Consider the following 27608-nt stretch of genomic DNA (forward strand, 5'->3'; position numbering starts at 1 on the left):
GATGCTGTCCTGGGGCTGGACAATCCTGCCTGGATGCTGTCCTGGGGCTGGACAATCCTGCCTGAATGCTGTCCTGGGGCTGGAGCGCTCCCCAGGCTGTGGGGTTGTCGTGGTTACACACTGCCCTGGCCCTGGTTTGTGCATTCCAGCAGTGGCTCCTGGCTGTCCTGCCTCGCCGCTGGATGTGCCGGGGGTCACGGGCAGTGCTGGAATTGCTCTTTCCTACACGCGTGACTAAAGGAGTCACAGAAGGGAAGGATGGAAGGGCAGTGCTGCTGTGACATCAGTTTGTCCAAACAGTGGCAGTGACAGGGACATGAAGGAGGAGGGCAGCTCTGGATCCCTGCCATGGGACAAACTGGTGACCACAATTTGCACCCATTTTCAGTGACTTTTCCCCTGCCCCAGTGATGTTTCCTGTCCACGAATTCAGACATCAGCACGCACTGCAGTCAGTGCAGGGATGGGAGCTGGGCTCATTTGGGAGCTGCTGGAGGCTCAGCTGTGCCCAGCCCGCCCCATTCTGGTTATTTAGGCAGGGTGGCACAGTATAAACTGGATAATAAAGGTAACAGCATAGAATCCAATCACGAGAAGCCAATTCCAAGGCAGGATAGGGCTTCCCAACGTTCTTTGGCTGAATGCTTCGATCCAGGTCTCCTTGACGAGGCAATTCCAGCCTGCATTTATTTCGACATCTGGGATGGAGTGGGCAACATGAGCCATTACAAATCCTCCCAACTGTGCTACAGAATGGAGCCATCTGGCCAGAGGCTGCCACAAACCTGGGCATCCAGCAGCCGGGAAAGGAACACCCTGGTGCTGAGGTGACCCAGGAGAGCCCCTGGGGATGATCAGTCAGGTCCCTGGATTTTGTAGGCTGTTTTCTGGCTATGACTGAGACATGATGTGAAAGGGCCTCACTGAAAATAAATGTAGAGCAGCTTCTGGATATGTGTGGAAGGAATTCCAGCTGGGCATTGGGCCGCTGTTGACAGCAGGCTTTAATATTTGGACGTATGGGCTTGCTTTGGAGGCTGAACCCATAAACTGGAGCTCACTGACTTCAGCCCTTCCTTTCAGAGGAGACAACTCCTTGTCTTATACAATTTGGGACTCGGGGAATTTGGACTAGCTGAACTGATGGAAAATGTTGTTTTGCTTTCCTCGATGATCTGAAAGAAAAGAGGCAGGATTCCTGGTTGGCTCATTTGTTTGTTTGGGTTTTTTTTTCCCCTGAACTCCATTAAGGCATGTGACAGAGAAAGAGGTATCTAGCCCAGCAAAAATGAAATGTCTTTTTAATAAAATAATAAAAAAGCTTTTTTTCCCCTGTCAAAGTCTGTTAAATATCAACAACAACAAAAACATATTCCACACAGATTCATTCTGGTTGAAAAAAACATGTTCTTTAAATGTCAGCCAGCTCCAGTTTTAACCTTATTGTTTCTCTCTCCCCTTAAGTTCCCAACCCCATCCCCTGCTGGAACTGAGTCATGTTCTGTTGCTGAGCTCTCCTTAGACAGCTCCAGTCACTTTTTCTGGCCGTTCTTTTCCACACTCTGAAGTTCACTAACCCACCTCCAAAATTTAGGGTGTCAGCTGAAAAACAGAACACTTCAAAGCTGACTCCCCTGCTTTGTAGCAAATCAATTATTATAATGGCCTCGTTATTGACAGGTGTGTGGGCCGCCTTCCTCATGGGTATGGGGATGACACAAATCCAGAATTAAGCCTTTCCCCAGCACCAGCTCCCCTCTCCGTGCGCTCTGCTGCTGCCGCCCTGCTTCCCCAGGCTCTGGAACAGGCTGTTTCCAACGTGCCTCTTGAGGAACAATCAGACATTTGTGTCCTTGCTCTTCCTTCCTTTTGGCTGGAGCCCCTTTTAAGCATCTCCATAGTTACCTCTTCCTCAGCTGCAGTCAGAGCTGCCTGTGTGCCACCATCTCCCGAGGAGATGGAACAACCTCCCTCTGTCCCTTGCCTCTCATGCACTTCCATCGGGAAAGCTCCAGCTCCTCCCTCGCCCAGCGTCCCTCTCTGCTGCTGGAATTGCTCTGTGACTGAGTGCTTTAATTCATCCCCAGACAATGTGTCCACTTGCCTGCCTCACCTCGTTTATCCCCTCTGCTCTCTGATAGCCTGGGATACAGTTTTCAGCTCAATGTTAGAGTTTTATGTGGGAGCAGCTCTACAAAATTATTCTGTCCTGGGTAGTCCTTGCCTAAATCTGTGTTTGGTTCTCTCCTGGAAGCTTACAGCCTGGAGAATGGAATGAGAAGTCTGTCTCAAGGCTTTTGCAGTACATTGCTTGTTCTCAGGGAGTCAAAGGGCACCAGATAATAAATGAAATGAATTGAACACGCTGAGAGGCTGTAGTTGTCAAAAGCACATTTACTGCAGACTTGAAACCAAGCACTGTGATTACCAAGGGTTTATATTTGTTGGCAGCTTCCGTGCAGCCCCTGTGAAATGCAGCACTGAGGCCAATGCCAATCCCCCTGAGATTATCAGATATTCCAGCATCTCGGCTCATTTAGAAAATCTAACCATTAAATGACAAATGCACTTCAAACAGGCCTGGATTTTTCTTTTTCCCCCACAGCATCTGAGCATTTCCATTTTCCCGATGTTGTGTGTACCTCGTTTTGTGAGAGGCTCCCCCTTTGAACCTTTGCTTTCCCCCAAGCTGAGATCTAGAATGACCCTGCTACCTTTTAGCCCTCGGGGGCTCTCCTGTTCCCCCCGTGTCACCCCCAGCCTTCCAGCCCTGCCTGTCCCTGCTGCCCTGCTCTGTGCCTTGGGACTCTGCTCACTCCTTCTCGAACTTCCAAACAATGAACTGTTCTCCTTCCCCACTGCTGCTAAAGGAGCAGCATTTCAGGAGCTGTCAGCAGCTGCCTCTGCCTTTTCTTGCTGGGGTGGAGAAGTGGGAGGTGTTGTCCTCCACCCAGCACCAGCTCCTCGTTTCCTTCTCCTCCGTGGTGCATCTTTGCTGCAAACTGAACACAGCGAGAGGGGCTCCTCCAGCATCATCTGAATTACAAAGTCGTTCTATTGTCAAGCCTTTTAAGTGTCACATTCTCTTTTAAATCCAAGGCTGTGACATTCACTGAGGAACAGCAGCGTTTCAAAGTCAGGAAGGTCTATTCTTAGCACATCAGTCAAAAAAGGAAAAAAAAGTCGTTGGGGAAGGAAAAAAACCACAACAATTTTACCAAAATGAACCTTGTCACAAATGATCAATCCATCCTCCATTCACACTGACCTGGTCCTTGCTGCATGCCAGAGGACAGAATTTGATGCCACAGCACAATGAATTAAGATTTGCCAGATCTCCTTGTAATTAATTGTCTCACAGTACAGGTTTGGCAAAGAATAATTTATCTTTAAAGTGATTAGATCACTGGTAGTTTGGTTTTGTGTTTGTTGGGTTTTTTTTCTTTCTAAGGAACATTTCTCCTCAGTTAGCTGAAGAATAGATGCTGATGAGTAACAGCCACCTCCTGGTATTTGATTCACGTTACTCAAATACCTCTTTCTGCTAGACCAGAGCCCCCTCAACAGCTGAGAGACAAAGCTAGGACTGAGCCAGAGGGACACAGGGGGCTGGGCTGTTTTCTGGGTTTTTGGGGTACAGCCCCTCAGAAACCCCATGGGGCTGGAGAGTCCAGCTTCTCTCACACCCCACCCTTCCAATCTGTGAGTGCCAATCCAGCCAGCCTGATGCTTGTACAGTGCTTCTGCCTTTGTTATTTGTCACTGGGAAAACTCAGTCTGAGTTCATATAAAAAATTAATATGGTCTATAGCCTTATCTTGAAATCTACCTGTACATCATAAAAGTTATGATTCTCGAACTAAACAGAACTTCCAAAGCATTTGTCCTAATACATACCCAAGAAACTACTCTTCAGTTAAAAGAGAAAAAGAATTCACTAAGTTTGTGGTGTGCTAAAGGAAGACATTGCGTTGATTCCGAGCCGTCTCCCAAGTTCTGTCTGTGAGGAGCTCCTGCTGGTGGGTTCTTCATATTCATGGGCCGAGAGAGCAAAGAGATTTTTCCAACCTTCTTGAAAAAACCATGCAAATGTCTTTGTAACTTTAACTAGATGGGGGCAGCGTTTTAACTGTTTCTGAAGCTGGGATTCAGTTCAGTGTGGGATGGTGCTGGAACAAGTGTGGTATCAAAGCAGATCCTTAATGTCCCTTTGTACATCCTGACCATCTCTGGAGGGACTGTCATTAATGTGCTTCTCTCTCTTTCCTTCTTTTTAGCATTCATGCAGTGCTGATCATGTGAAAATTACTCACACTTCTGACTTGAGAAAAGTTTCTTAACTGAGAAATTCCACCAATATCAAGGGAATTAGAAATTCAAATGGGGGGAAATTATAAACTGTGTGTGTCAATACAGCAAACCTTTATAAAAGCTGCAATCAATCATATTGGCATCAAAGGTGGTGGGACTTCTCCCTGTCACCAAGTGGATCACAGGCCAATGAATAAAGGGAAAAGCTGAATCAGAGGAAGAAACATTGGTTTGCTGCCTTGAGAGAGGGGCTGCCTTGTCCCGGAGCACGGACCTGGAGCCAGCTCTGGGGCCTCTCTGATTGTGACCCAGGGTTATGCCCAAATCTTGTCTGGCCCATTTCTTTGTGCCTGGGCTGGGCTGTGGAGCAGGTGCTATCTCTGTTTTGGTGCTGTTTCAGTAGAACAAGGGCTTTCTCTCAAAGTTGTCAGTTCTGGAAATGGGCTGTTGGACACTATCCCCATAAACCTCTCCCTGAGCATCTCTGTCCTTCCCATGCTTTGACACCTCACCTGCTCCTGTCCCAAGTGAAATCCCAAATCCTCATGCTGGGTGCAGCCTCACTTTAGACAATTCACTCTGCAAATGATTGAAATTCTCTAAATGAATGTGCTGATCCACACTGGATCCCACTGCCAGCTGCTGACAGAACAGTGCATGCTACAGAGTGGACTTATGATACCTTTACACTTCTTTTATCTCTGTTGTGTTGTGTGACTGATCAAATAAACAACTGTCCCTCAAAACACCTCCCCTGTTCCACATGTGCTGTGTCAAACCTCAGGCAGGGATTTGCAAAACCCAGCAGTGACTTGCCGAGGCTGCAGCTGCTTCCTGCACGATTCTGTCTCTCTGCTACTCCCCTTTTGTGTTTTGACTGCCAAATTCTGTGGTTTTGTAGGTCTTGTATCTGAGCTCTCTGCTGTCAGCTCCCTGAGATGCAAGAAGTAGGCACAGCCCAGATGCTTGCCTGAAGCAGAAATAGCACATTTTCCTACTACTGTTCTCCATCAGGTCCCCTGAGTCTTGAATATCTGGCAGACAGCATTCCATAGGGAGAAAAAGAACCTCAGGCCTTTAGTTTGCAGTTGTTGTAAAAACCTGATTCTGGCTGTGGTGTAATTTAGCAGATTGAAATAGAGATATAGTAAATCTGTTATACTCTCTTAGTGACTCAGTGAGCTTCTACTGGCAAAAACTGTTCAGAATTTGGAATATTCAGTAATCCCCTTCACATTTCCAGGGGCTTTTGTGTATTCCCAGTGTTCCAGTCACAGTTTTGAGGGGTATGTGTGCTGATAAGTGCATGTTGCTGGATGGGTGTATTTGAAACTACAGAGAGACAACAAGAAATGAAGCAGCCAGAAGGATAAACAGCTCCTGGGGACGATTTAAGGGTTTATGTGCACACAGATATATATTTGTGTCAGACAAGTATGCAGGAAAGGTGAGTAATAACAGCCCTGTTGCTTCTGATGCTGAAAATACAGCAGTACAGTGTGTGCAGGAATGAGGAGTTTAGGTGGTGCATATTTGATGGGAACACACTTCTCTGTCCAAGGTAGGATGTATCAATTGTCCTGGTTGGACTTTGGGTCGACCAGTGTTGAAATTTTGTAGGGTCATATGAGTTTATTTTCCTTGTGATAGAAATGTGATTAGATAAGTTGTTATCTGGGTGTCGTTTTGTGACATGTAATATGAAAATTTTATACAAGGATCCATCCAGTTGTGCGTGAAGTTTCTACACTAACCTGGTGTGAAATGTGGCTCAGAGTGGGATGCCATCAGAGCACTAAAACACCTGGGGGGGGATTCTGCAGCTGAAATTTGGCAACAGTGGATTTCAGACCAGGTCCTGGAGAAAAGCCAAGCAGGAATTACTGTGGCGTATTTTGCTCTGTTTAGGGGTGGGTGCTCTGTTTGGGGAGCATTGGCAGTTCAGTCCCTCACCTTGCTCTGGGGCAGTGGCTTTACATCAGCGTCTGTTGCAGGCTGCGAGTTTGGGCACTTCCTCTGTGTTGTTTGTGCTGTGTTTGGTGCTGTGGGTGGCTTTTGTCTATTGTGTCCCTCTTCCAGAGCCTTGGGGGGATTGGTAGTTTTTGGACACGGTGTGGGACTTGTTTTGGGGATCGTTTTGAGGGGATTAGCTGAGCGTGCGGGACTGAGCTGTGCCTGTTCAGGGTGTGAGGGTACACGGTGCCCCCAGGCTCGTTCCCACAGTGTCCCTGTGCCCCAGGAGCCCCTGGGGACACTTACCTTCTGTGCCCTGCGCTTGTCTGCCCGCTGGTTCTGGTGGTAGATGCGGCTGAAGTTGGACACGATGACCGGCACGGGCAGGGCGATGACCAGCACCCCGCTCAGCGAGCAGATGGAGCCAAAGATCTTCCCAGCAATCGTCTTGGGCACCATGTCACCATAACTGCGGGGCAGAAACAGAGAGGGAGGCCCCTCCTTCAGACCAAAAGCCTTGTCAGGTTCCCTGAGCAGCAAGCAGGGTGGGCACTGAGGCTCAGAACTCTGCCAGGCAAGGGACAGTTCGTGGTGCTGGCACCCCGGGCTGAGCACGGACGCCCTGCCCAGGCTGGGAGCTGAGCTGAGCCTAAGAAAGGCACCTTTGTGGCAAAACAGAAGCGCTGCTCCAGGCAGCTGCTGGGTGCTTAAAGTCACATCCTCACTCCTTCTGTACCCACCTCTCCATGCAGGCGAGCTCCAGCAAACTTAAAACTCTGTGTCTGCTGGGGAGCAGGTTCATATATTCTCATTCCCTTGTATCCAGGTGCAAATGAGGACTGATTTACACTTCCATTTCAAAGCCCAGCAGTTTCCTGGCCATCTGCACAGTCAGAAATTTGGGGGTTGTTCAAAGTGTGCATTCAGTAAAAGGTGAATTCTCAGGGATATGAGACCAGCTGAAAAATACTCATACAAAGCTCTGCATTGGGTTGGACCCAATAATCTTCTGCTGTAATTTGTGTTGCATAAAGAGCATACGGAGCTGCTGGAGCAAGTGCAGAGGAGACTGTGGAGATGCTCTGAGGGCTGGAGCCCCTGTGCTCTGGAAAAAATCTGAAAACTGAAAATTGAAATCTAGAGCTATCAGATGGTATTTGGGGTGTTCTGGTGCTTGGTGCAGCAAATGTTGAAAAGAGAAATGATTTATTACAACTGAGGCTTTATTTTTACTTTTGATGTCAGTCTATGACCAACAAAGAGCTTTGAGGGGAATAGAGCTGAGCGAAGAATAATTTACATCCAAGAGGAAAAACAAATATTTCAAAACACCTTTTTTATCAACTGAACTTCTTGTCCCCATGCAAGAACTTGTTGCTACAAGGGGCTGAATAGAAGCAGGACTCCTTGCATGTTAAATGCTTCAGGCACCATTAGCCAAGGCTTATTTATCCCAAGCAGAATCCTTCTCCTGCCTCCACTTGCATCAAAACCCCTCAGAATACCTCAAATCAATAGATTGCTCTTCGTGTCTACTGAGTTTTTAGCTGCTGCTTTATGCAAAGATCATTTCAAAGCTCTTGCTAAGCGACAAGATCTTCTACCTCATTTAACACTGGTCTAAAAAAAATAAAACTCTCTCTTTTCTCCTGCTGGCCCTTAACACAATAAGGCTGAAAATTAATCATATGCCTCAAACATGATCTCAGTGACCTGGAGCATGGAGAGAAAGCCCTTCTGTGCATTTGTGGAAAGGATAATAATAAGTGTCTGGCTCACAGTCTGTCTCAGGGAGTTTTGTTCTTACATGCAGACTGAGAGTTACCTCATTACTTGGGACTTCAGAGAAGGTGCTTTAAAACACCACCAGGACAGATCAAACCCTTGGAGCAGGAAGGATTTTGTGGCGAGATGGAGAACTTCATCTGCACAACTCTTGCGAGAGATACTACCATGAGAGCTCTGCAGTGGCTGGAGCAGGGACAAGACCTGGAACTGGTAACGCTGATTCTGATCTACTGCAGCTCTCTGTGGAGGATTCTCCTGGATTCCTCCCTCTGGGAGTCTGCTGGCTTGGACATCAGGCACTTGGGGGTATCTTCTCACTGGGCTGACCTGAGATGTGGAAATGTCAGCCCTGAGGTTTGGGAATAGCTCAGCTTTGTTTATCAGAGGCAAACCCAGCTAGAGCTCCATGTCTTGCGCTTATTGAGAGGCCTCCCTTTGACTTTGACAGGGCTTGGGATGAACCTCTGAAGCTGCAATTGCTCTGCTCCTCTATTGACAGCCACAGCTACTGCAATATTAATTGCTGGAGAGACTATTTCTGTCCTGATGCTACCACAAGCATAATGGCCCCACGGCGTATTTATACCAGGTACAGTGCCAAATAAACTCAGCTATTGGATTTCAGTTAGTACTAATTAGGCATTTCAAACCCAAAACTTCTTTTCCCCAGACTGGAATGAGAGAACTCAACTTCCCCATTAATTTGTTTAGTAAAAGGCAACTTGTCATCTAAAAAACTTCTACAGAAAGTGCATTTTAAGTAATTCATCGATAATCTCATTAGAGCAGTGAGAAGATAGAGGAGTTGGGTAATGATTAACACTCAGCGAGTCTAACGGGGTGTTTGAGCTGCACGAGCACAACAGGAGGCTGTGAATTCCGTGGGCTTTTAATGTGACCTCCAGTAAATCATTGTAACTTTCTGTACCTCGGCTCCCCGCTGAGGAAATGGCAATTAATTCCTTGCTCTTTGCTTGGTTAAGGGGGTGCTGGGTTCCTCAGAGCAGGAGCTGCCCCCTGTTCCGACTGTCCCCAGCACCAGCAGTGACCCCTCGCGCTGAGCAGTGCCAACACTGATGATGCAAATTGTCAGTGTGGGGATCTGGGGTGCCGCAGCCTGCACGTGGCTGCAGCCTCCTTCATCTGCACCGGCTGGGAGGCCAGGGCAGCATCCCGGAGGGAAATACATCCCCCGTTTATTTTGCCAGGAATCCACTTAGGTGGCACCAGACTGCAGTTGCTGAATTCAGTGGAAGGGTCACCTGGTGGAAGGGGTCCCTGCCCCAGGCAGGGCTGGAGTCAGATGAGATTTGAGGTCCTTCCAGCCTGAAACATTCCAGGGTTCCCTGCTCTGCTCCCTGGCTGTGCCAGTGAGATGAGCTCACCTGTGGAAGGTGTGCCAGCGTCAGGGGGAGCTGCCCTTGCTGCCACATCCCTTCAGTGCCCTCTGCGCACCGGCAGCGATTCCAGAGCCTGCACACAGGTGTATCCCGTGTTTCCAGTGGCACACCTTTGGTGTGTCCCCTTTCTACTCCTGCTGTCCCCTCAATTCCATTTCCTCCCAAGGGAACCCTGTGAACCCCGAGACTGATTCACTGTACACACAACATAAACTTCAAGTAAATCCCTAAACAGGCAAAGCAGGGGAAAAAAAAAATCAGGAAATGACTTTTAAGTGGTCACTCTCTAGACTGGAAAGCACTGCACACAGAGCTTCAACGTTCTTTTTTTAATTTCTCATGTGACTTCTGTGTTCTTTGGATAGAGAAGGGGTCATATGTCACTCACCCTAATGAGCAGCTATTAGTCTTGACAACATAATGTGCAGTTGTTTTTCTCCCTGTCAGCAGAGAAGTGTTATCAAATAGAGGTCGCTGCTCCCGAGCCCTGGTTTTAGCCACACATGTGTCTGGACATTGCTCAGGTCCCCAGCTGGAGACAGAAGTAAATAAGGTGCCAGAGAGCTCATCAAATGACTCCCTCTAAAAATAACCCCTCGCAGCATCTCTGATGATCCTGCATCTCTGTGCAACATCCACAGCCCCGGGAACAGGGAGTTGGAGTAAAGTAGCTGGAAGATCTTACGGGATAGGGACATCAGGAGGTACGGTGACAGCTCTGTGGTGGCAATGGAACAGCTTTGCAGAGGATTTTCCAGCAGCTCTTTTCCAGCAGCCTTTTTATTGGGCCAACTTTTCATCCTGGATGAGGCACAGAGCTGGGGAGGGGGTTCTGGTTATAAATTGCCATTACCGTGGAGCTGTTGTCTCCATGGGTTTCTTTAGGCACTGGAAGGGGCTCTGAGGTCTCCCTGGAGCCTTCTCTCCTCCAGGTGAGCTCTCCCAGCTCTCCCAGCCCAGCTCCATAGGATTGGTGATCAACTTTAGTGGCCTCCTCTGGGCTCATTCCAACAGTTCTGGGGTGGGGGGACACCACCTTCCTTCTCACCACCAGAGCTGTCTTCGGGCAGAGCATCAGCTCCAGCCCTCCTCCCCTGGCTCAGGGGGGTGTTCAGGCCCCTCGGAGCAGCCCCCCAGAGAGTCCAGGTGTCCCTGGTGGTCTGGGGGCAGTCCCAGCGCCAGCACAGGAACGTGGGGACAGCGGCTCATTCATGCCACAGTCAGGCTGTGCTTTTTCTTGTCGCAGTGTTTAAGTGTTCAGGGGACATTGGCTGCCCAGTGGTGCAAAACTGTGTGGTTTTCACACCCAGGGAAAGCTGAAATGTCTCCTGGAGCTGGGAACAGAAACAATGCTCTCCCCTGATTTAGTATTTCTGCCTCACATGGGCATTAACAGCTCTTTGGGAGCTGCTTTATCTCTCTAACTTTTTGCCCGGCACAGGAGACTCAAAAGAAGATTTTGCTCCAGCCTGGAAGCGTCTGCTTTTAGGACAATAAGGACAGAATAATAACATTATGTACTGTACAATAGACCATGATTTTGAAAGCCTTTTGCATGAAAGAGCTGGAATAAAGCATGGAATTAGCATGTAGACTTCCAGGTGCAAGACGTCCTTTTTTATGCTCCAAGTAATTCACTCAGCAATGTTGTGATTCGCACAAAGGAGAGGAAAATGGCTAAAATTCAGCTAGAAGGTTTCAGTGGCATTGCCCGAGTGTGAATATTGCACATGACAGCTCCGAGGAGCTCCTGCCCCTCCATCTCAAGGGTGCAAGTCCAAGGTAATCTTGCTGATGTTGCTTTGAACCCCCGGTGAAATAATGATCGTGTCACTTCCAATGATCCAGCGGAAACAAAAGCGAGTATTGCTCATTCCTCTCTGGGTTTTGCACATGATGAAAGAGCAGGGAATTAACAGCTGTGGCAAGGGGGCTGGGGTACTTGGATCTTTTGTTTAGGGTTTAATTCACCACTCCTCATCTGCCCTGCTGGAATGAGCCCCCAAAAGCCACAGCCCTGGAGCACCGCGAGGTGCTGCTCCCCTGGGCTGCTCTGCCTCCGACTCAGGGAACGCTTTGGGTTGGAGGGGACCTTTTAAAGGCCATTTATTCCAACCCCCTGCTGTGAGCAGGGACATTTTCAACTGCATCAGGTTGATCAGAGCCCTGTCCACTCGACCTCGAATGTCTCCAGGGGTTTTGTACAATCTCCAGTTGGGTTTTGTACAATCACAGAAGCACAGACGGGTTTGGGTTGGGGCCATGAGGGCTCCTGGTGCCTCCTGCAAGGCTGAGCTGTAAACAGAGCCACGATGCCTTTGAAGCAAGAGAATCTGCAAACAGGCTGTCAAATGACAGCCTTGAACAGTAAATCAGCCGTGGCCGGGGAAGTACAGAGCCTATTTCATGCTAGGATTCTTTTACATTAAATATACTTATTTTCTGCCTTGTTTGGAGCTGGGCAGTTCCCCAGCTGGGTATTCAACTGTGAGATCTGGCATGGTTTCACACTACTGTTTTCTTTTTCCCTGGCATAATTCATTTGGTAATGTTTTCATGGATGCTCTAGAAATTCTGCTGCAATTCCATCCCTCAGCCAAGCTGTGAGGGATGAGGGCTGGAGATGCCTATCAGCTCTAGCAGCAGCAGCTTATCTTCAGCACTTGGATTCACTTTGATTTTTAGTAAAGCTGTGGTCAGCAGTTGTCTAGTGGGGATTTTCCAGGTAAAGTTGCCTTTTCAATATTGTTCTGTTTCACAAATTCATTTTTCTTACTGAGTTTTGTGTGATGAAAGGGCTGAGACGTATCTAAAATTGTCCTCTGAGGAGATGCAAGTTCTGCTGCTTCTATAATGGTGAGAATTAGGAAGGAAGAGAGGAGGGTTATTCCCTGATGAATTTCCCAGGGTAGCCTGGACCAACCCTCACCAGAGCCAAACAAAGGGATAAGGTGAACTGGGAGTCGGTTGTAGGTTGCTCATTCCTCCAGTTGTACAGGAGAGGTGACCTGAGAGCAACTGGTGGCAGGAATATTCCTCACAACAACAGCAGGTACTGCCCAAGGAAACAGGAATATTTGTGTGGAGTCGGGAACCAACTAAGCAGGTTATTTAATACACAAAGGGTGGAGAATACTTAATATATGAACACACTGGTTCCATCTATTCCTCCTGGCTTGGATCAGCTCCTCAGCCTGTAGGCAGTTAAAACAGATGGTCTGAATTTGGGTAACATTCAGACCTTGAGTCGAAGCTAAAAATGGAATTTCATTGGCAAGGAACGTAGGTCAGAAAGCTAAAGCCCCTAGTCCTAAAATGATGAAAGGCTTCTAATCAAGTGTTCCCTATTACCATTCATTAAACGGAGCAGGGGAAGAAATATTATTAGAGACCTTTGAAAAAGGGATTACAATGGGAGTGTGAGAATCCTTCTCCCTGCAAGGAGACCTGTGCCCTCACAGTCCTGTTTCAGTGGGAGATGGGATGACCGTGGATGTTGATTCCCAAAGTCCTGCAGGCTGGACTGGAGCCACGGCAGGATGGGAATGGTTTTCTTCATGGAGACATAACAACTTTATCTCGTGCTTCAGTCACAGGAGGGCTGAGAGCAGCCTCTCTGCATATCCTCAGTTAATGCCTCTCCCTAATCCCTCTCTCCACGCTGCCTCTGTCATCCCTGACTCAGGTTCTGGGATTAGATTGGGACTTGCACAAAGCTGAGACTCTGTCCGTGCTTTCTTTGCTCTCCATCCTTTTCAAACGTGTGTCAGCTGCTGAAGCCTTTCTTTGCTGTAGCTGACAGGAATTTTTCAGAGCAAATGGGGAGCCTGTCCCAGCTCACCCAGTGGTCCCAGTCCAGCTCATTGTTTCAGCTCTCAATTAGCAGCACGTCCCTAGTTCCTGTTCGCCGTGAGGATGGTGATGTGCTAAACCAAAGATGCTTTTGGGAAGTACCAAGGTGGATGTTTGTCCTCTGCATTTGGCTCCCCCCAGCTGATGCACTGGCATCGCTCCCCTCCCTTTCCCCTCCAAATGCTGCTGGAAATTCCCTCCTCTGAGTGGGGAATTGTTGCATTTCAGCCCTGCCACAAACACATTTCCAGAGAGAGTGTTGGAGATGTCCTGCTTGCTCTCCCTCGGCGCTGGGTGCTGCCACCTGCCCTGATCCTCAGCCATCACTGTCACCAGGGCAGGTGACAAAGGTGGGGGCTGAAATCTGGAGTATCCCACCCCGGTATAGCTCAGGAGTGTTTGCAGGGCAATTCTTATCACAAATAGCATTTTACTGCGTCATACCCAACTCATGGAAGGAAAACAGATGTTGTCCTTTTTTATGATAGCTCAGGTTTTCCCATGAAACTTGTTAAAGCACTGGATATTTTTTAACAGGAAAAAAAAAAAAAGGAATTCTAAACTGTTGATTTAACAGTTATTCAGAGAAAAAGTGGAATTTACTTCAAGGTAGAATCAATATAAGAAAAGCTGAATTTCACTTTGGAGAAAATACCTCCAATCTTAAAAGGCAGTTAAGTGTGGAGGTTATTCCTGATGTTTATAAATTCAGCTTTTCAGAGGAAGCTCTATTCCCTTTAGTTCTTGCAAAGCTGATAGATCTGGCAAAAAGTAATCTCAGGCTTTTTTTGCTTCATGTCATCTAAGATTTTGATCCTCAGATCTCAGTTTCAGCAGCGATAGATGTATCAGGAAAAGCTCTCTAAGATTTTTTTGTTTGGGTTTTTTTATCAGCCTGCTGAATTTAACAGCATTTTTGGTTGGGCAGGTGCTCAGAGCAGCGTGGGCACCTGCGGGTCTCTGCGGCAGCCTCGTGCTCGAGGGGAATCCATTGTCAGCACAACTGAAAAATGCAGAAATGTTCACAACAAGGGACTGTTTAGCCCCTCAACTCACCATTATCCCTGCAGAAAAAGCTCCCTAGTTTATCATAGCAGTGGGGATTTATTGTCATACATGAGCAAAAAAAGAGTCTCTTTGACTCTTTGCTGACAAAAGCCCACCCTCTCCACGCCGTGGGGTTTTTCCCAGTAAGGGTGAGAGTGTGATACTATTTTCAAGCACTCCTGTTTCCTTGGTAATTGGAGCTGTTCACCCTGAGCCTGACAGCAAGTTCTCGGTCAATATTTAAGTTAATTTAAGTTCTGATGTGGGCACTAAGACTCAAATCTGTTCATGGGAATTGGCCCTTGGGGGGTACGGGGCCGTCACCACCCGGGGTCCTCTCTGGCCCCTGGCCCGGAGCTGGGGCAGGGCTGGGAGGAGGCACCGGGGGCTGATCTTTGGGTTCATTTCTCTGTTTTACCCCAGGTCAGTGCGGGTCAGGCTGCAGGGCCAGCTCTGGAGTCTCTTCTCTCCCAGCCCGGGGTAAGGAGCACAGGAAGGGCCCTCCCCACCCCGACCATCCTGGGATTCCAGGCAGCAGCAGCTTGGCAGCCCTTCAGCTGGAATTTCTCGTTGTGACCCCAAGTAATACTTTCAACCTTCCTGTTTTCCATCAAGCATGAAGAACATGATTGAAATACTAAGAAAATGTCCTGAGTATTATTGTCCATCTGATTCAGGCATCTGGCATGTGAGTGACTGAGTGCTGCTCAGTAATGCCCACTCTTTAAAAAGTGTTTGTTTTAATGGAATATAAAATGTCCCAGATTAAAGCATTATTTATTTCTGGCTGCATACACTAAAGGCCTTTAAAATTACTTCATTCATTATTAATTCAAGAAGAATCCTCATATTACTCGGAGTGAAAACCGTACACAATTACCTGCTCACAGAATCCATTTTTTTTAGCATCTTAACTCTCTGTAAAAGGAACTTTTTGGAGAACATAGAGGCTGGAGAGGGCAGGCAGTGCATTGAGCAATTAGACTTTTCACCGAATAGCAGGGCTGAAGGCTCCCTGCCCTGTCTTAAATCCTTAACTGTGGTGTCAGCTTAAAGGAAATGCTGGGGTTTTGCTTTCTTTTTATCCTCATCTTTTTCTTTTCTGTCTTTTTAAGCAGCTTGAGTGTCCATGCTGAGCCATGTCACATTCCAAATGATCCACATACTGTGCATTTTAACGAGTTGCTAACAGTGATTATACAAAAAGCAATCCCAGAAATATTTACTGAGTCAAAAAAAAAAAAAGCCTATGGGGAACTAATTAGCTTTTTAAGAATTGGCTTTTTGAAAGCCTCAGACTCTAGGAAAGTTGAACTTGGAAGCAGTTTCAAAGAAGTTGAAGAAGTGACTGGAAGAAAAGGGAATGAGTTGTGATGGAGCATTTGTAACAGAGTATTCCACACCCCAGGCTTCTCTGTACCGGCCAGAAGATGCACTGGAAGCTGAATATAGAATATATAGAGAGACAAGAAATGCAATTGTTATGCAGAGAAATGCCACATAATGCCCAGATCTTGTGTCAGGTTTCTGCAGCCTTTCTGGGGGGTTGATCAGAGAGGGACAAAATCGTTGTCTCCCTGTCCCTGACCAGTTCCCTCCACCAGGATTTCTTTAAATGATGATATTGGAAACTCACTGCATAGTGGGCAGTGTCAAGAAAATTCCGGTTAGTTTGGGACAGAGCTGATTAAAGTTTCCCTTTCCTGAGATGTAAAATGCAATCCAAGGTCTTCTTATTCCCTGAATATTTACTTCTGTCCCTTCCAAGGGAAAGTGATCCCAATAATGTGATGTTTGTCATCAGACAGTGACAGATAAAAGGAATTGAGAATTTACTTGGATCAGGCCTGCATTGTAAATAAAAGCCATTTTCCAGTGATAGGAGGGATTGCAGGAGCATCCAAATGCTCGTGGTGCAGTTAAGCTCTGCAGGAGCTATTCAAGTGCAGACTGTTCAGGTCTGGAAATGTAAGGGACAAATCCCATTAATAATGGGCCAAATGTCAATCCAGAAATTCAAACATGGGCCGGGTCCTTGTGGGCTGACTCTGTGTGTCCAGGGTATTACTGAGATCAGGAAGATTTGGAAGGAGTTGGCTTCGTTGCCCTTCAGTCAAATCCCAAATAACATCGCAAATGTTGCAGAGGTGTGTTGGGGGTCGGGGAAGCGCTCAGGATTCTGGATCTCTCCTTTAGAGCTCACAAGCTCCAGTGAGGGGCTGGGCAGGGACAGTCTGTGTCCAGTTTCTGGGCCTTTTCTTTAAGCAAAGCAGAACCAGGGGGAAGTGAAGACTGGTCATGTTGTGTTTCAATGGTTTCATGGAATCCCAGAATGGTTTGGGTTGGAAGGGACCACCCAGTGCCACCCCTGCCATAGCAGGGACACCTTCCACTGTCCCAGGCTGCTCCAAGCCCCAATGTCCAGCCTGGCCTTGGGCACTGCCAGGGATCCAGGGGCAGCCCCAGCTGCTCTGGGCACCCTGTGCCAGGGCCTGCCCACCCTCACAGAGAGGAATCTCTTCCAAAATCCCATCTGACCCTGCCCTCTGGCAGTGGGAGCCATTCCCCTTTGTTCTCTCACTTCATGCTCTTGTAAAAATCCCCTCTCCATGTGTCCTGTAGGCTCCCGTTGGGCACATCCTGCTGGGCTCTGTCCTTCCAGCCTAGCCACTGCTCCTCTGGCTTTGCTCCATCTCAGCCTCACCTGAGCAGAATCACAATGGGGCAGGGCTCGATTTACGAAGTTAATTGAGCTCGTAAGAGGGATCACTGGAGCACTGGTGCAGGCCTAATGCTATTTGCATCTTTACACACCTATTTAATTTTGCAAATCTGGCCATAGATATTCTGTAGATCCCAAAATCTGGTTTTGGCTGGCGTCAGCCAGGCCAGGGTTGGCTGCAGCAGAGGCACGGACTGAGAGAGACCCCGTGAGAACCTGGGAGGTGGCACCCAGGGCGTGTTAAACTCTGAGGTCACCCAGGGTGTTCCCTCTGCAATGCAGGAGCCTCCTGGCGCTGGCGTGGGCAGGCTTTGTTCTACCTCGGGTGAGGTGCTTAATGACTCCTCCTGAACGGTCTCATTTAAATAAATATTAATGCTTCATCTCAGAGCAGGTGCAAACCTGTGCTGCACAAGGGCTGTGTTATGGCTGCAGAACCATCATCCCATCCCTCCCAGTTCCATTCTCATCTCTTCCTGGGATGTAAGGAGCACGTGTGGCTGGTTAACTACAGATTTTATTAAAAGCCAGGTGACTTCAGCATTCCTTCTTCATAGCTCTGCTCCTTCTGCTTTCTTTTCTATGAATAAAATTTGAATTTTTGGAAGCCTTGAAATCAATTTTCTGCCCCTCATTTCATGTATAGCAGAATACAAAAATAAATAATAAATCCCTGAGAAATCCAGATGCCTTCTGCAAACCTACTTAGTGCAGGGCAGCAAAGGTTGTCACAGAAGACAGTGAAAACAAACAGCTGTTCCTTAGGCTATCCACTCTTTCATCTTTTATCTCTTTTATCTTTTTTATTAAAAGAAGGTGAGCTTTAAACACCACGCTGCCATAGGACGTTCATTCTGATAAGTGCGGGGCAGCCAGATCAGAGAATCTTTTTTTCAGGGCTTGGAGTGCCCTGGGACAGTGGGAGGTGTCCCTGCCTTGGCAGGGCTGGGATGGGATGGTCCCGGAGGTCCCTCCCAGCCCAAGCATTGTGGGGTTTTCTGTGTGCCAGGATGGAGCAGGCTCAGGCTCCCACCCGCTGCTTTCCGGTGCAAAGGTGGGAAGCGAGGAAAGGCAGAGTCCGTCCCCTCCACAACAGTGACCAAGAGCCTCAAAGTGACCTCCTGGAAGTCACCAACCCTCTGACACCTTCACTGCCTCTCGATGCTTGGCCCTCCTCCCCTGCAGTCCCAGGAGTTCAGGCTCGGACCCACTTTATCTGTACTTTAGAACATCTTCTCCATTTGTTCTTCTAAGCAGGTGTTAATAACACACAGATAATTTTTCTGAGTAAAAAATAACATTCACCTACATGCTGCCAGCTCGACGCCTCCAGGGAAGTGTTCTGAGTCTAGAGCTGGTTGAATATTTTATTCAATTTCAGAGTTTTTTCAAAGACGGACTAAAGGGCTATGCTCACAAATGTCAATTTCGCTTGAAACGTTTTGCATTTTTGTTAGGAAACAATTGAAACCACAAACTTTTAAAGTGAAAGTAACAGAACCCAATTGAAAATAGAGGCTGGTTTGTGAATAGTTCAATTTCCTTCGTCTGTATTTGATTAAAACCACCTCAGATTTAACAGGATTTTTCTTTCAAATAGAAAGAAAATCAAGAAGAAAAATAGCCCTGCCTGAAAGTCCCTGTTATTTCTTCTTCGTTGGAGTGTTTTATCATTCTCAGCAAAAATTAACCGGAGTTGTTGAAGTTTGCCAGTGATGGATAGTGTCACCTTAAATGTTACCAGTCAAAACTTGTTTTCCGCTCTTTCCCTCCTCCAGAATCCGGGTTGGCAGTTTGCCGGAGTGTAAAATTCCCTTTTGTGCAGTTTGAGAAGCCAGCAGCACTGGCCAGTTCTCAGTGCAAACCCACACGGGGCTGGGAACAGGGACGGGGTCCCAGAGCTCTGAGCGTCTCTTTGGACTCCCTCCAGCAGCCCCAGAGCCTCTGCTGGGCTGCCAGGGCTGTGCCAGGGCTGTGCCAGGGCTGTGCCAGGGGGTGCCCCGTGTGCCCCCATGCTCCTGCCCTGCCTCCTCCAGCCCCTCACCTGCTCTGGCTGTTCCCTGCAGGGTTTCACAACGAGCTCGATGCTCCTTTCCTCGGGTAATGCTCACAAAGTTGGTTTGGAACTTCTGGCTTTACAAATGTGTTTCTCCCAGATGAGAAAGCAGACAGCTTGTGTGGAAAATTAACTTGCTAATAAAAATAATTAGTACACGAAGGGACAATCACCAAAATCAAACCCCGCTTTGTTTCTCTAAGAGTGTTTGAGTATTGCATGAATAGGAGCAGATTATAAGAATAAATCACTTGAGATCTGCATCTCGGGACCAAGCTGAATGATGCGTCTTGTCTCTCTAGATACCTCAGGTCCTTTTCTTTGTAGTTTTACGTTTGAGCAGCCAGATTTTTATGCACATTCATAAGTATTTCAGAAAAAACAAATCACTCAGTTGCCTGGTTTGTTTTCTGGTGCCACAACTACACAGTGAAATTACCATTTTGCAGCTTCCACCAGTAAATCTTTTATCTGATCCTAAATCCCCTGCCTGGCCCTTCCCATCACTGCTTGTACAGTTGGGAAATTCACAGCTTCCCTGTCACCAGGTTTTATTTTCTAATTCCCTTCCTGTCCTAGAAGATTTTTCATCATTACTTGCACAATATGAGATTTAAACCATCGTCTGTTACTTCTTTCCCATGTCTGCTGTGAAGAATTTCCCCTTTCCCCCCCAGCCTTTACTTTCTCTCAGATCTCCCAGGAGGAAGGTGAGCATTCCTGAGATATCCTTTCCTTCCTGTTGCTATTTATGCACCTTGGGAAGTTGAGCTTTTCCCTGTAGATGCGACACTCAGAGTGCTGAGTCTGCCTTGATGCCTCCATAAAACACTTGGCTGTGATTTCATTCTCTTGCAATTGCTGATTCCCCATCCTCCCTGCAGGTACAAACCACCCAGACACCTTTATTGGAATTTATCTATGGGAGTGATGTGCAGCAGCCTCATTTCCCAAGGTGATTTCGGAATAAACAAGCCAACAAAACCCAAGTCAAAGCAGAACATAAAACCCCTGAAACAAACAGCCAGGAGCCCAGGTCTGCAGCAGGCATTTTTCTCCTTGCCTTTGCCATAGAGAAGGGAGGGATGCCAGGATCCAGGTGCCTGGCAGTGTGTCCTGCACAAGCTGTGCAGCTTCACCTCCTGGATCTGTCAGGGATTTATGCAGTGACGGGCATGGGGGCTCCTGTCCCTTCTCCCTGCAGGTTTGTGACAGCTCTAAGAGCCCCACAGAGTGACACAAGTCACAAACAGTCCCTCCCTGGCTGGCCAGGGAATCAGGTGAGGGAGAGCTGAGTGCCAGAGATTCGTTTCTTTGGATGTTTGGGGGTTTTATTACAGGTCTTGAACGGAATCATGGAATCGTTAAGGTTGGAAAAGACCTTTAAGATCACCCAGTGCAACCACCAGCCAGCACCACCCCCGTGTTCGCCACTAACCCTCATCCTCCAGAGCCACATCCAGGCATGGTGACCCCCCCACTGCCCTGGGCAGCTGTGCCAGTGCTTGACAACCCTTCCCATGAGGAAAGTTCTCCTAATGCCCAACCTGAACCTCTCCTGGCACAACTTGAGGCCATTTCCTCTTGTCCTGTGGCTTCTTACCTGCGAGAAGAGACTAATGGGAATAAATGGGAAACAAACCAGATTTCTCCCTCCTCCTGATTTAGTAAAATCAGTGGCTGAGCTTTAAGCTGCTGGATTCAGTCCACGGATTTCCTCTGATTTCAGCACATTTTGTGCCTTTTGTATCCCAGGGGCACTTAACCTCCTGTCAGTCTAAACCCTCTTTTTTTAGAAGACATTTTTGATCTAGCACTGGATAATACCTCACATTTCACCAGTTCTTAGGGGAATCACCTTTGCCTCATTTTGAGGAAGACAGGCAAGAGAGCAGACAAGAAGATCTCCTTCCCTAAACTGCGGAGCTGCCAAAGTTCGGGATAGAATCCCAGAATGGTTTGGGTTGGAAGGGGCCTTAAAAGTCATCCCATATGGGGGGTTGAGCCAAACATTTGAGCAGCTACAGCTGTTTGTTCCTAAAAGGTTGGATTTGGACATCCTTTCCAACCTTTATGATCCCCTGTGCTTGGTTCTGGCTGCTGCAGGAACCCGGGCGGTGCATCCCGACTGCCACTGCTGCTCTGTTGGGAGCGAAGCTTTCTTGCTGTTTATATTTTTTAAATTAAATAATTTATTGTTGAAATGAATGGGTGGGTTTAGGTTTTAATGGAACCAGAGTTTTCCCAGTGAAATCAGCCTTATTCCCATCATTGTGCTTAAAAATTTTATCTCATATAGCAACTCTGTCCCCTGAAAACTGAGGTAAAACTTCCCTGCCTGTCAGTGAGAGTGGCAGGTTTGATGCTGTGTCAGGAAAATGAGGGTAAAACTCTGGATGGCTTCACAGAGCTCACGTACCTCCAGCCTTGCTCGGATTTATGAGTATGAGCTGGGAAGGTTTTTGATTTTAATTTTATTTATTGAGTATAATCATTGTGCTTTGAGCAGGAAAACAGACTGATCCTTGTCTTTTCTCTGTCCTGTCTAAATCTCATCTGTAATACCAGAACAGCCAAAGTTCCTTGCCTTGCTGGTGGAACAGACTGCTTAAGCACTAAGCCCTGGTAATCCAGTTTATGTTTTCCTACCAGTAACTGTAATGTGAAGATATGCACAGCTTGTGCTTGATGTAAGCACTGAGATCACGACAGTGCTCCCAAATCCTTTTGTTTTAAGATTTATTTCGTTGATAAACTTTACATGTTTGTCCTTCGTTTGTCATTTCTAGTAGGGGATTTAGCCCCAAGGCAGCTTCCCATTCCTTCCTCTCTCCTTCTGCCTGGAGATTTATTGGTACAGGAGCCCTGGAGGTGTCACCTGCAGGTGGCAAAGTGAGAGGCTCTGAGGGATGTGACTTGTGGCCCTTTATGTGACCTTGGGCAGCCTAAGCAGCTCTTTTCTCTTCCTCTCTCACCTAAGAGTGAGGAGCGTTCCTTTCCTTCTCCTAATCCCAGCGTTTTCTCCTGCTCTTTATCTAAGGGACTCTGCTCTTTGCACTGGCAGTGTCCACTCACTGCTTTCATAATCATTATTTACACTTAGATTAAGCATTCATATTATTCAGTGCATGGCATTAATAATATCAAAATGCCATTTTATACAATATGTAAGATCAGAATTTCCTGTTGGAAATCAATGAGAACATCTTCCTAAAAAATCAGTGACCTGAATGTCCCTTCTTATATAAGAAGTGTCTATATTTATCAATGCTGATATCAGCTGCTGTGGTTACCTGGCTGTTCATGGCTTGCACAGAATCCTGAGATGTGTTTCTCACACAACCAGTTCCCTGTCAGGAGAGGGTAACTTTTAGTCTGCACCAAGATTTAAATGAATTCCTGTTTGGATTTAAAGCAGAAGCCTGCAGATGATAGCTCCAGCTCCCGGTAAGAGAATTATTTGGCAGCCCCTGCCCAGGACACTCTGGTACCCAGGAGGGGCTGTTCCTCCCCAGTCCCACATGGCTCAAGGTGACTGAGCAGTTCCCTGTTCAGAACATCATCTGTTAGCAGAGCTGGGTCAGGGAGAGAGCCTGGATTCTGTTCCCAGTCCTGCTGGGAATGACACCTCCATGTACCCGGGACAAGTTTAGAGTCAGAGCAAGGATGTCAAGTGATCAATGCCACTGAGAGCAAGGCTCCTCTCTCTGGTCTGCAATAAATCTGTGTACATTGCATATGAAACACAACACTTGCACTCTCAAATTGCAGAGGGATTAGGGCTGTGTTTGCTGAGCTCAACATTTTGTGTTTATCCGGGAGTTTTCATCCATACATATGTATATATCTATACATCTATCTCCTGTATCTGATTTAGTCTGGGGTGTAATCAGTAAAAAATTGCAGGGTAACCTCATCACCTGGAAGCATTGTAGTGGGAAAATGTGCAGCACCAGCAGGAATTCAGATTAAAGATGCTAAAAAAAATATGTATCTTTTCATCAGTGCTTTCTTCCTCATTAAACACGGAGTTTGCTCATAAGTATTTGCCAAATAAAAAGGGAGAAATAGGTAAAAGCAAATACTCTGCAATTAAGTTCCTTTGAATTTTCCCAGAAGGTTCACCTTAGCTTAATTTAATATCCCCTCAGTCCTCCCAAGCCATCTGTTTGGCTGGGATGCAAACCAAATGTGTGTGGATTTATCCTGCCAGCCCTGGGGTGTCAGGAGCTCCAACAGCCAGGGGTGCTGGGGTCCCTGTGGGGCAGCAGGGTCTGCACGAGCCCCCCATGCCCAGCAGGAACTGCCCTTGGCCCCGCTGGAGCCTCTGGGGATGAAGATACAGCCAGTGCTGAGTGAGGAGCTTGGCCAGGGCCTCGGGGACTTGGGAGCAGCTGCTGGAGCCACACAGAGACCGAGCTCGTCCCCAGCTCAGAGATTGTCCAGTGCCCAGAGCCCTTCCACAGTTCCCTGCAGTTTCCCTTTGGAACGCCAGTGTGTGTGCTGGGATTCAGGTGGAGCACAGGCTCTGGGTCTTACCTGACCGAGCTCCACTGAAGGGCAGGCATGGGGGCATGTTGGACCAAGCTCAGATCTCTGTAAGGGTTTTTTTCAGTTTTTTTTTTTTTTTTGCATGCCAGTGTGATGTTCTCTGCCTTTGGACTTGCTGGTATTTCAGCATTAGGTGCAGCTTAACAAAGATCAGTTTTCTATCTAAGTAAACTGTCAAAAAATTTCATTCCTTGGAGGCTGCTTTGGTGTTTCACTTCTCCAGTTTACACCAGGGGCAGAAGAGGTTGTTTGGGGAGTTCTTTAATATTCATAAGGTATTAGTTCACTGCTGTTACAGAGGTAGATTCCTGTAAGGTCCTCCGGGCAAGTAAATGGATTAGTTTGACTTTCAGTGATTTTTCACACGTAACAAACTCTGTGGCTGAGTAAGGGCTGGCCTTCAGCTGGGCAATTTTCAAAGTGTATTTATATTCATGAGTTATCTGGCAGTCACTATTTCACAGCCACAGGACGGTGTTCAGATTTACAAAAGGAGGGGACATATCTGGAGCAGTGCTCAAGTTTTTGGCCTTGGAGTTGCTGTAAGTCAATGCCATATATTATTTGTGGTTACATATTTCAGTGCAGTGCATGCTGAGGAGGGTTTGTTGTGTGTTGGGTGCTGCTGCCTGGCTCTGAACACGCAGGAGCTCACCCTGCTGCAGTTTTGTCCTTGTGGCTCTCCAGCACTGTGCCCATGGATGTGAAGATGCCCTTCTGGGCAGGGCAGGATGGCAGGACAATCCCCAGAACCTGCCTAAACTGTAAAATGTGCTCTTTCAGCTGCTCTGCTGCAGATTTGTTGTATGGGAGGGAATCTTTGAATTCTGAAGTTGAACAAAAAAGGAAAAAAAGTTGCCCCCAAGTCCTGGTGTTTTAAGTGATTAGGCTGTAGCTCTTGTTTGAAAGAATTTGATTGCTCCTGAAGCCCATCTGTGCAGGGCTATGTGCTCCGACGAGTCATTTCTGAGGAGCAGAAGTCAAGGAAGCACAACCCTCGGCAGGGAACTCGCAGGGTAACGTGCCCATCCCCGCGCTGAGCGCTCTCTGCTTTGCTATTTTGGAATCTTTGGCTGACTTGAAAAGAACTTGATGCTTGTGTCATTTTATGTAAATCGGCCTCCGTCTGTCACTGCCTATTGTACGCAAAGGGGTTGGAAAACGCTTTTTTAGAAATGCACGAGGCTATTTCTGCAGAAATAACCACTGTACGCACTTCCATGACACAATATTTTTTTCCATAATTGTAGCACAATTACCCATGGATAGAAGTCAGAGGATGATTCTTACAGCTGTCCTAGAGGTATAATGGAAAAGCTGATATTTTAGAGGCAGAAGTCTTGCTCAGTTCTGCAGAACAAGAATATTGAGTTGGGACAGGGGTGTCAGGTCAGGCCAATGACCTGGTGAAGGTGCAAAGCCCCAGCAGGGGGGTTGGCATCATCGTGGTGCTGCTTCCCAGGGAGGGATTGCACCTTCTCCCGAAGGACAGGACCTCAGGGAAGTGGTTCAGGGCGTAAAGATCATGCAGAGAACAAACCTTGTGAATGAACAAAGCTAGACATAGAAAAGATTAAAAAAAAATATATTTTCCCCTTTTCCTGTTTTTAAGGGGAATAGAGGCTCAGGGGGGACCTTGTGGCTCTGCACAAGTCCCTGACAGGAGGGGGCAGCCGGGGATGTTGGGCTCTGCTCCCAGGGAACAGGGACAGGAGGAGAGGAATGCCTGGACGTGGCACTCAGTGCTCTGGGCTGGTGACAAGCTGATGTTCGGTCAAAGTTTGGACTTGATGGTCTTGGAGGTCATTTCCAACCTGAACAATTCTGTGATTCTGGGATTCATAGAAAGATGTTTTTGGTGTCTGGAAAAGCACAGCACTGCAAGGTGTTCTGGGTGTTCCGGGCAGTGATTACAGACTGACCATCGCCCTGCTTCTCTCAGCAGCACTGGATTCTCCACCAGTCCTAGGCCTGTCCATCATTACAACGTTGGGCAGAAGAACAACGAGCTCCACCAAAGATAACTGCAGGTGTTAAATCTGTCTGTGCAAGTCTAAGTGTTCTGGTAAAGTCAGTGCCACAGACTTAGAATCGTGACCCTCTGGGCTGTGCTTGGTTGTGAACCAGGGGTTTAAAATCCTGGCACCGAGCCATTTCCCCACTTCACTGTGGTTTTCAAATCGTTATTAATAAAACATAACACTGTCTATGTCTTGATGCAGAGAGACCTTAGTCTTAGTACAAGCCCTCCCATTTATTATTTATACAAGCATTTAACAGCTCTGACATATTTCAACACTAACACCAGGCAGTTGTTTGCAAACCAGAATTAGTAACAAAAATATGAGATACTTCAAAAGGGATTTTTTTACATGCATGTGATTGCATGGGAATCATCCCTGGGTCACAGGAGGAATGATGGAGGATGTGTTGCTTTCTGAGATTTTCAACAGTTTTATCTCTTGCCTTCTATCTCCATGTTAGAAGAGTCATTCAGGTTGGGATATTTCATATATCTGTATGTGTGTGTGTATATATATATATATATATATATACATACATATATATATACACACACACATATGACTGCTAATTTAATTTATATATGCAGCAGGGGCTGGGTAAGAAGTGAAGAGATGAATTGTGCTGCCTTATTAGAACCTCACGAAAGCTGATTGCCTTTCCCTGCCTGCTCTCTCTTCCTGATGGATGGATGGATGCTCCCGTGAATGTTGAGGGTTCTACCTCCTTCCACGGAGGATTACCCAGGCTACAGCTGTGGGTTCAGAGAGGTTTAACAGCAGCTTTCCAAAGCCAGGGAATAACCACTGGAGTGACCCCTCTGAGAAATTTCCCTGAGCAAAGCTGTGGGTGAACCAGAAAATCTGACTGGGGCAGGTCACGGCTCCCAGGAATGTTGTTTAAAAGCAGTGAGGGAGGCAGAGGGCTGCAGGCAATCAGACCCGTGGAGATTTTCACTTACACCTCTGTACCCTTGAAAACAATGACAAATCTCATGTAATAAGTAAAAATAAACAGTAGGACCCCAAGTCCCAAGAATAAAGGGAAGCTCTATCAAACATTTAAAGAAAAAACCATTGATCCTGCACTACTGAAGTGGAGGGAATTTTACAGTTGACTTTGAGGGAAGCAAAAACAAGTCTTTGAACTGGATTACTTCTTATTTTCATAGCACTGTGGAAAATATCTCCAGCTCATATGAAAACAAGTCAGTATTATCTACACTCCCAGGGCACTGAAGCTTGGAGAGTGTGAGCCTTTGGAAAATCAAGAAGGAAATGGGTGACAGAGTTGGGAACCAGACCTAAATTTCTCCAACTTCAGCCCAGGGAAAGGACTTGTAGAAACAACGTGATTCTTTCTTGCATTCTCCAAACGTGAGAATTCACATGATGAGTCTGAAACTCCTTTTCCTGCTGCTTTGTGGTGGTGTAGGTTAAACACTCGGAAGTAGGTTACAAAGGACTCGAGTGCTGAAGAACAAACATTCCTCTGGTGACTTCTTGGTGGCCTAGTTCTGGGGCAGCAAAGTCAGAGGAGACAGAACATTTCAAATCACACTAAACAAATGCCGGAGGCACTTTCAGGAGAGGTCCAGAGAGATATGCAAAGCAAAGTGAAAAGATGCCATTGGTTCTTTAGGAGCTGCTGGTTCTGAGCTGTTTTACAGCTCCTGGGGAGAGGAGCTGAGGGCAGCGGGGTCGGAAGGTGCCGGGCTCGGATCCTTCTGGGTCTGGAGATCAGCAGATTGCACTTGAACCATCCTCAAGTGCCTCTTCTGCACCCCCTTCTCCTCTGAAACATGGAATTGCTGCTGACCGTGGGTTAATCCAGTCCTTTAAATTCATTATGTATTTGGATGAATATTTGATTAGAAATTGCATTTAATTCTCAGTTGAATGAAAAG

General features: G+C 47.1%; 1 protein-coding gene across 6 annotated transcripts in view; it reads right to left on the bottom strand.

Moving 5' to 3' along the window:
- KCND3 (potassium voltage-gated channel subfamily D member 3) overlaps positions 1-27608 on the bottom strand; it is a 113176-nt gene that overhangs the window by 24279 nt on the left and 61289 nt on the right. For all 6 annotated transcript variants that reach the window (XM_042013297.1, XM_042013292.1, XM_042013295.1 and 3 more), the window contains exon 3: positions 6571-6733. In XM_042013297.1, the coding sequence (XP_041869231.1) occupies positions 6571-6733 (163 nt within the window). The remainder of the gene's footprint in view (positions 1-6570; positions 6734-27608) is intronic.

The sequence above is a fragment of the Corvus kubaryi genome, unplaced genomic scaffold (assembly GCF_017639235.1).
Source record: "Corvus kubaryi isolate FWS band 111438036 unplaced genomic scaffold, C.kubaryi_AGA036_p1.0 split1-37355, whole genome shotgun sequence".
NCBI lineage: Eukaryota > Metazoa > Chordata > Aves > Passeriformes > Corvidae > Corvus > Corvus kubaryi.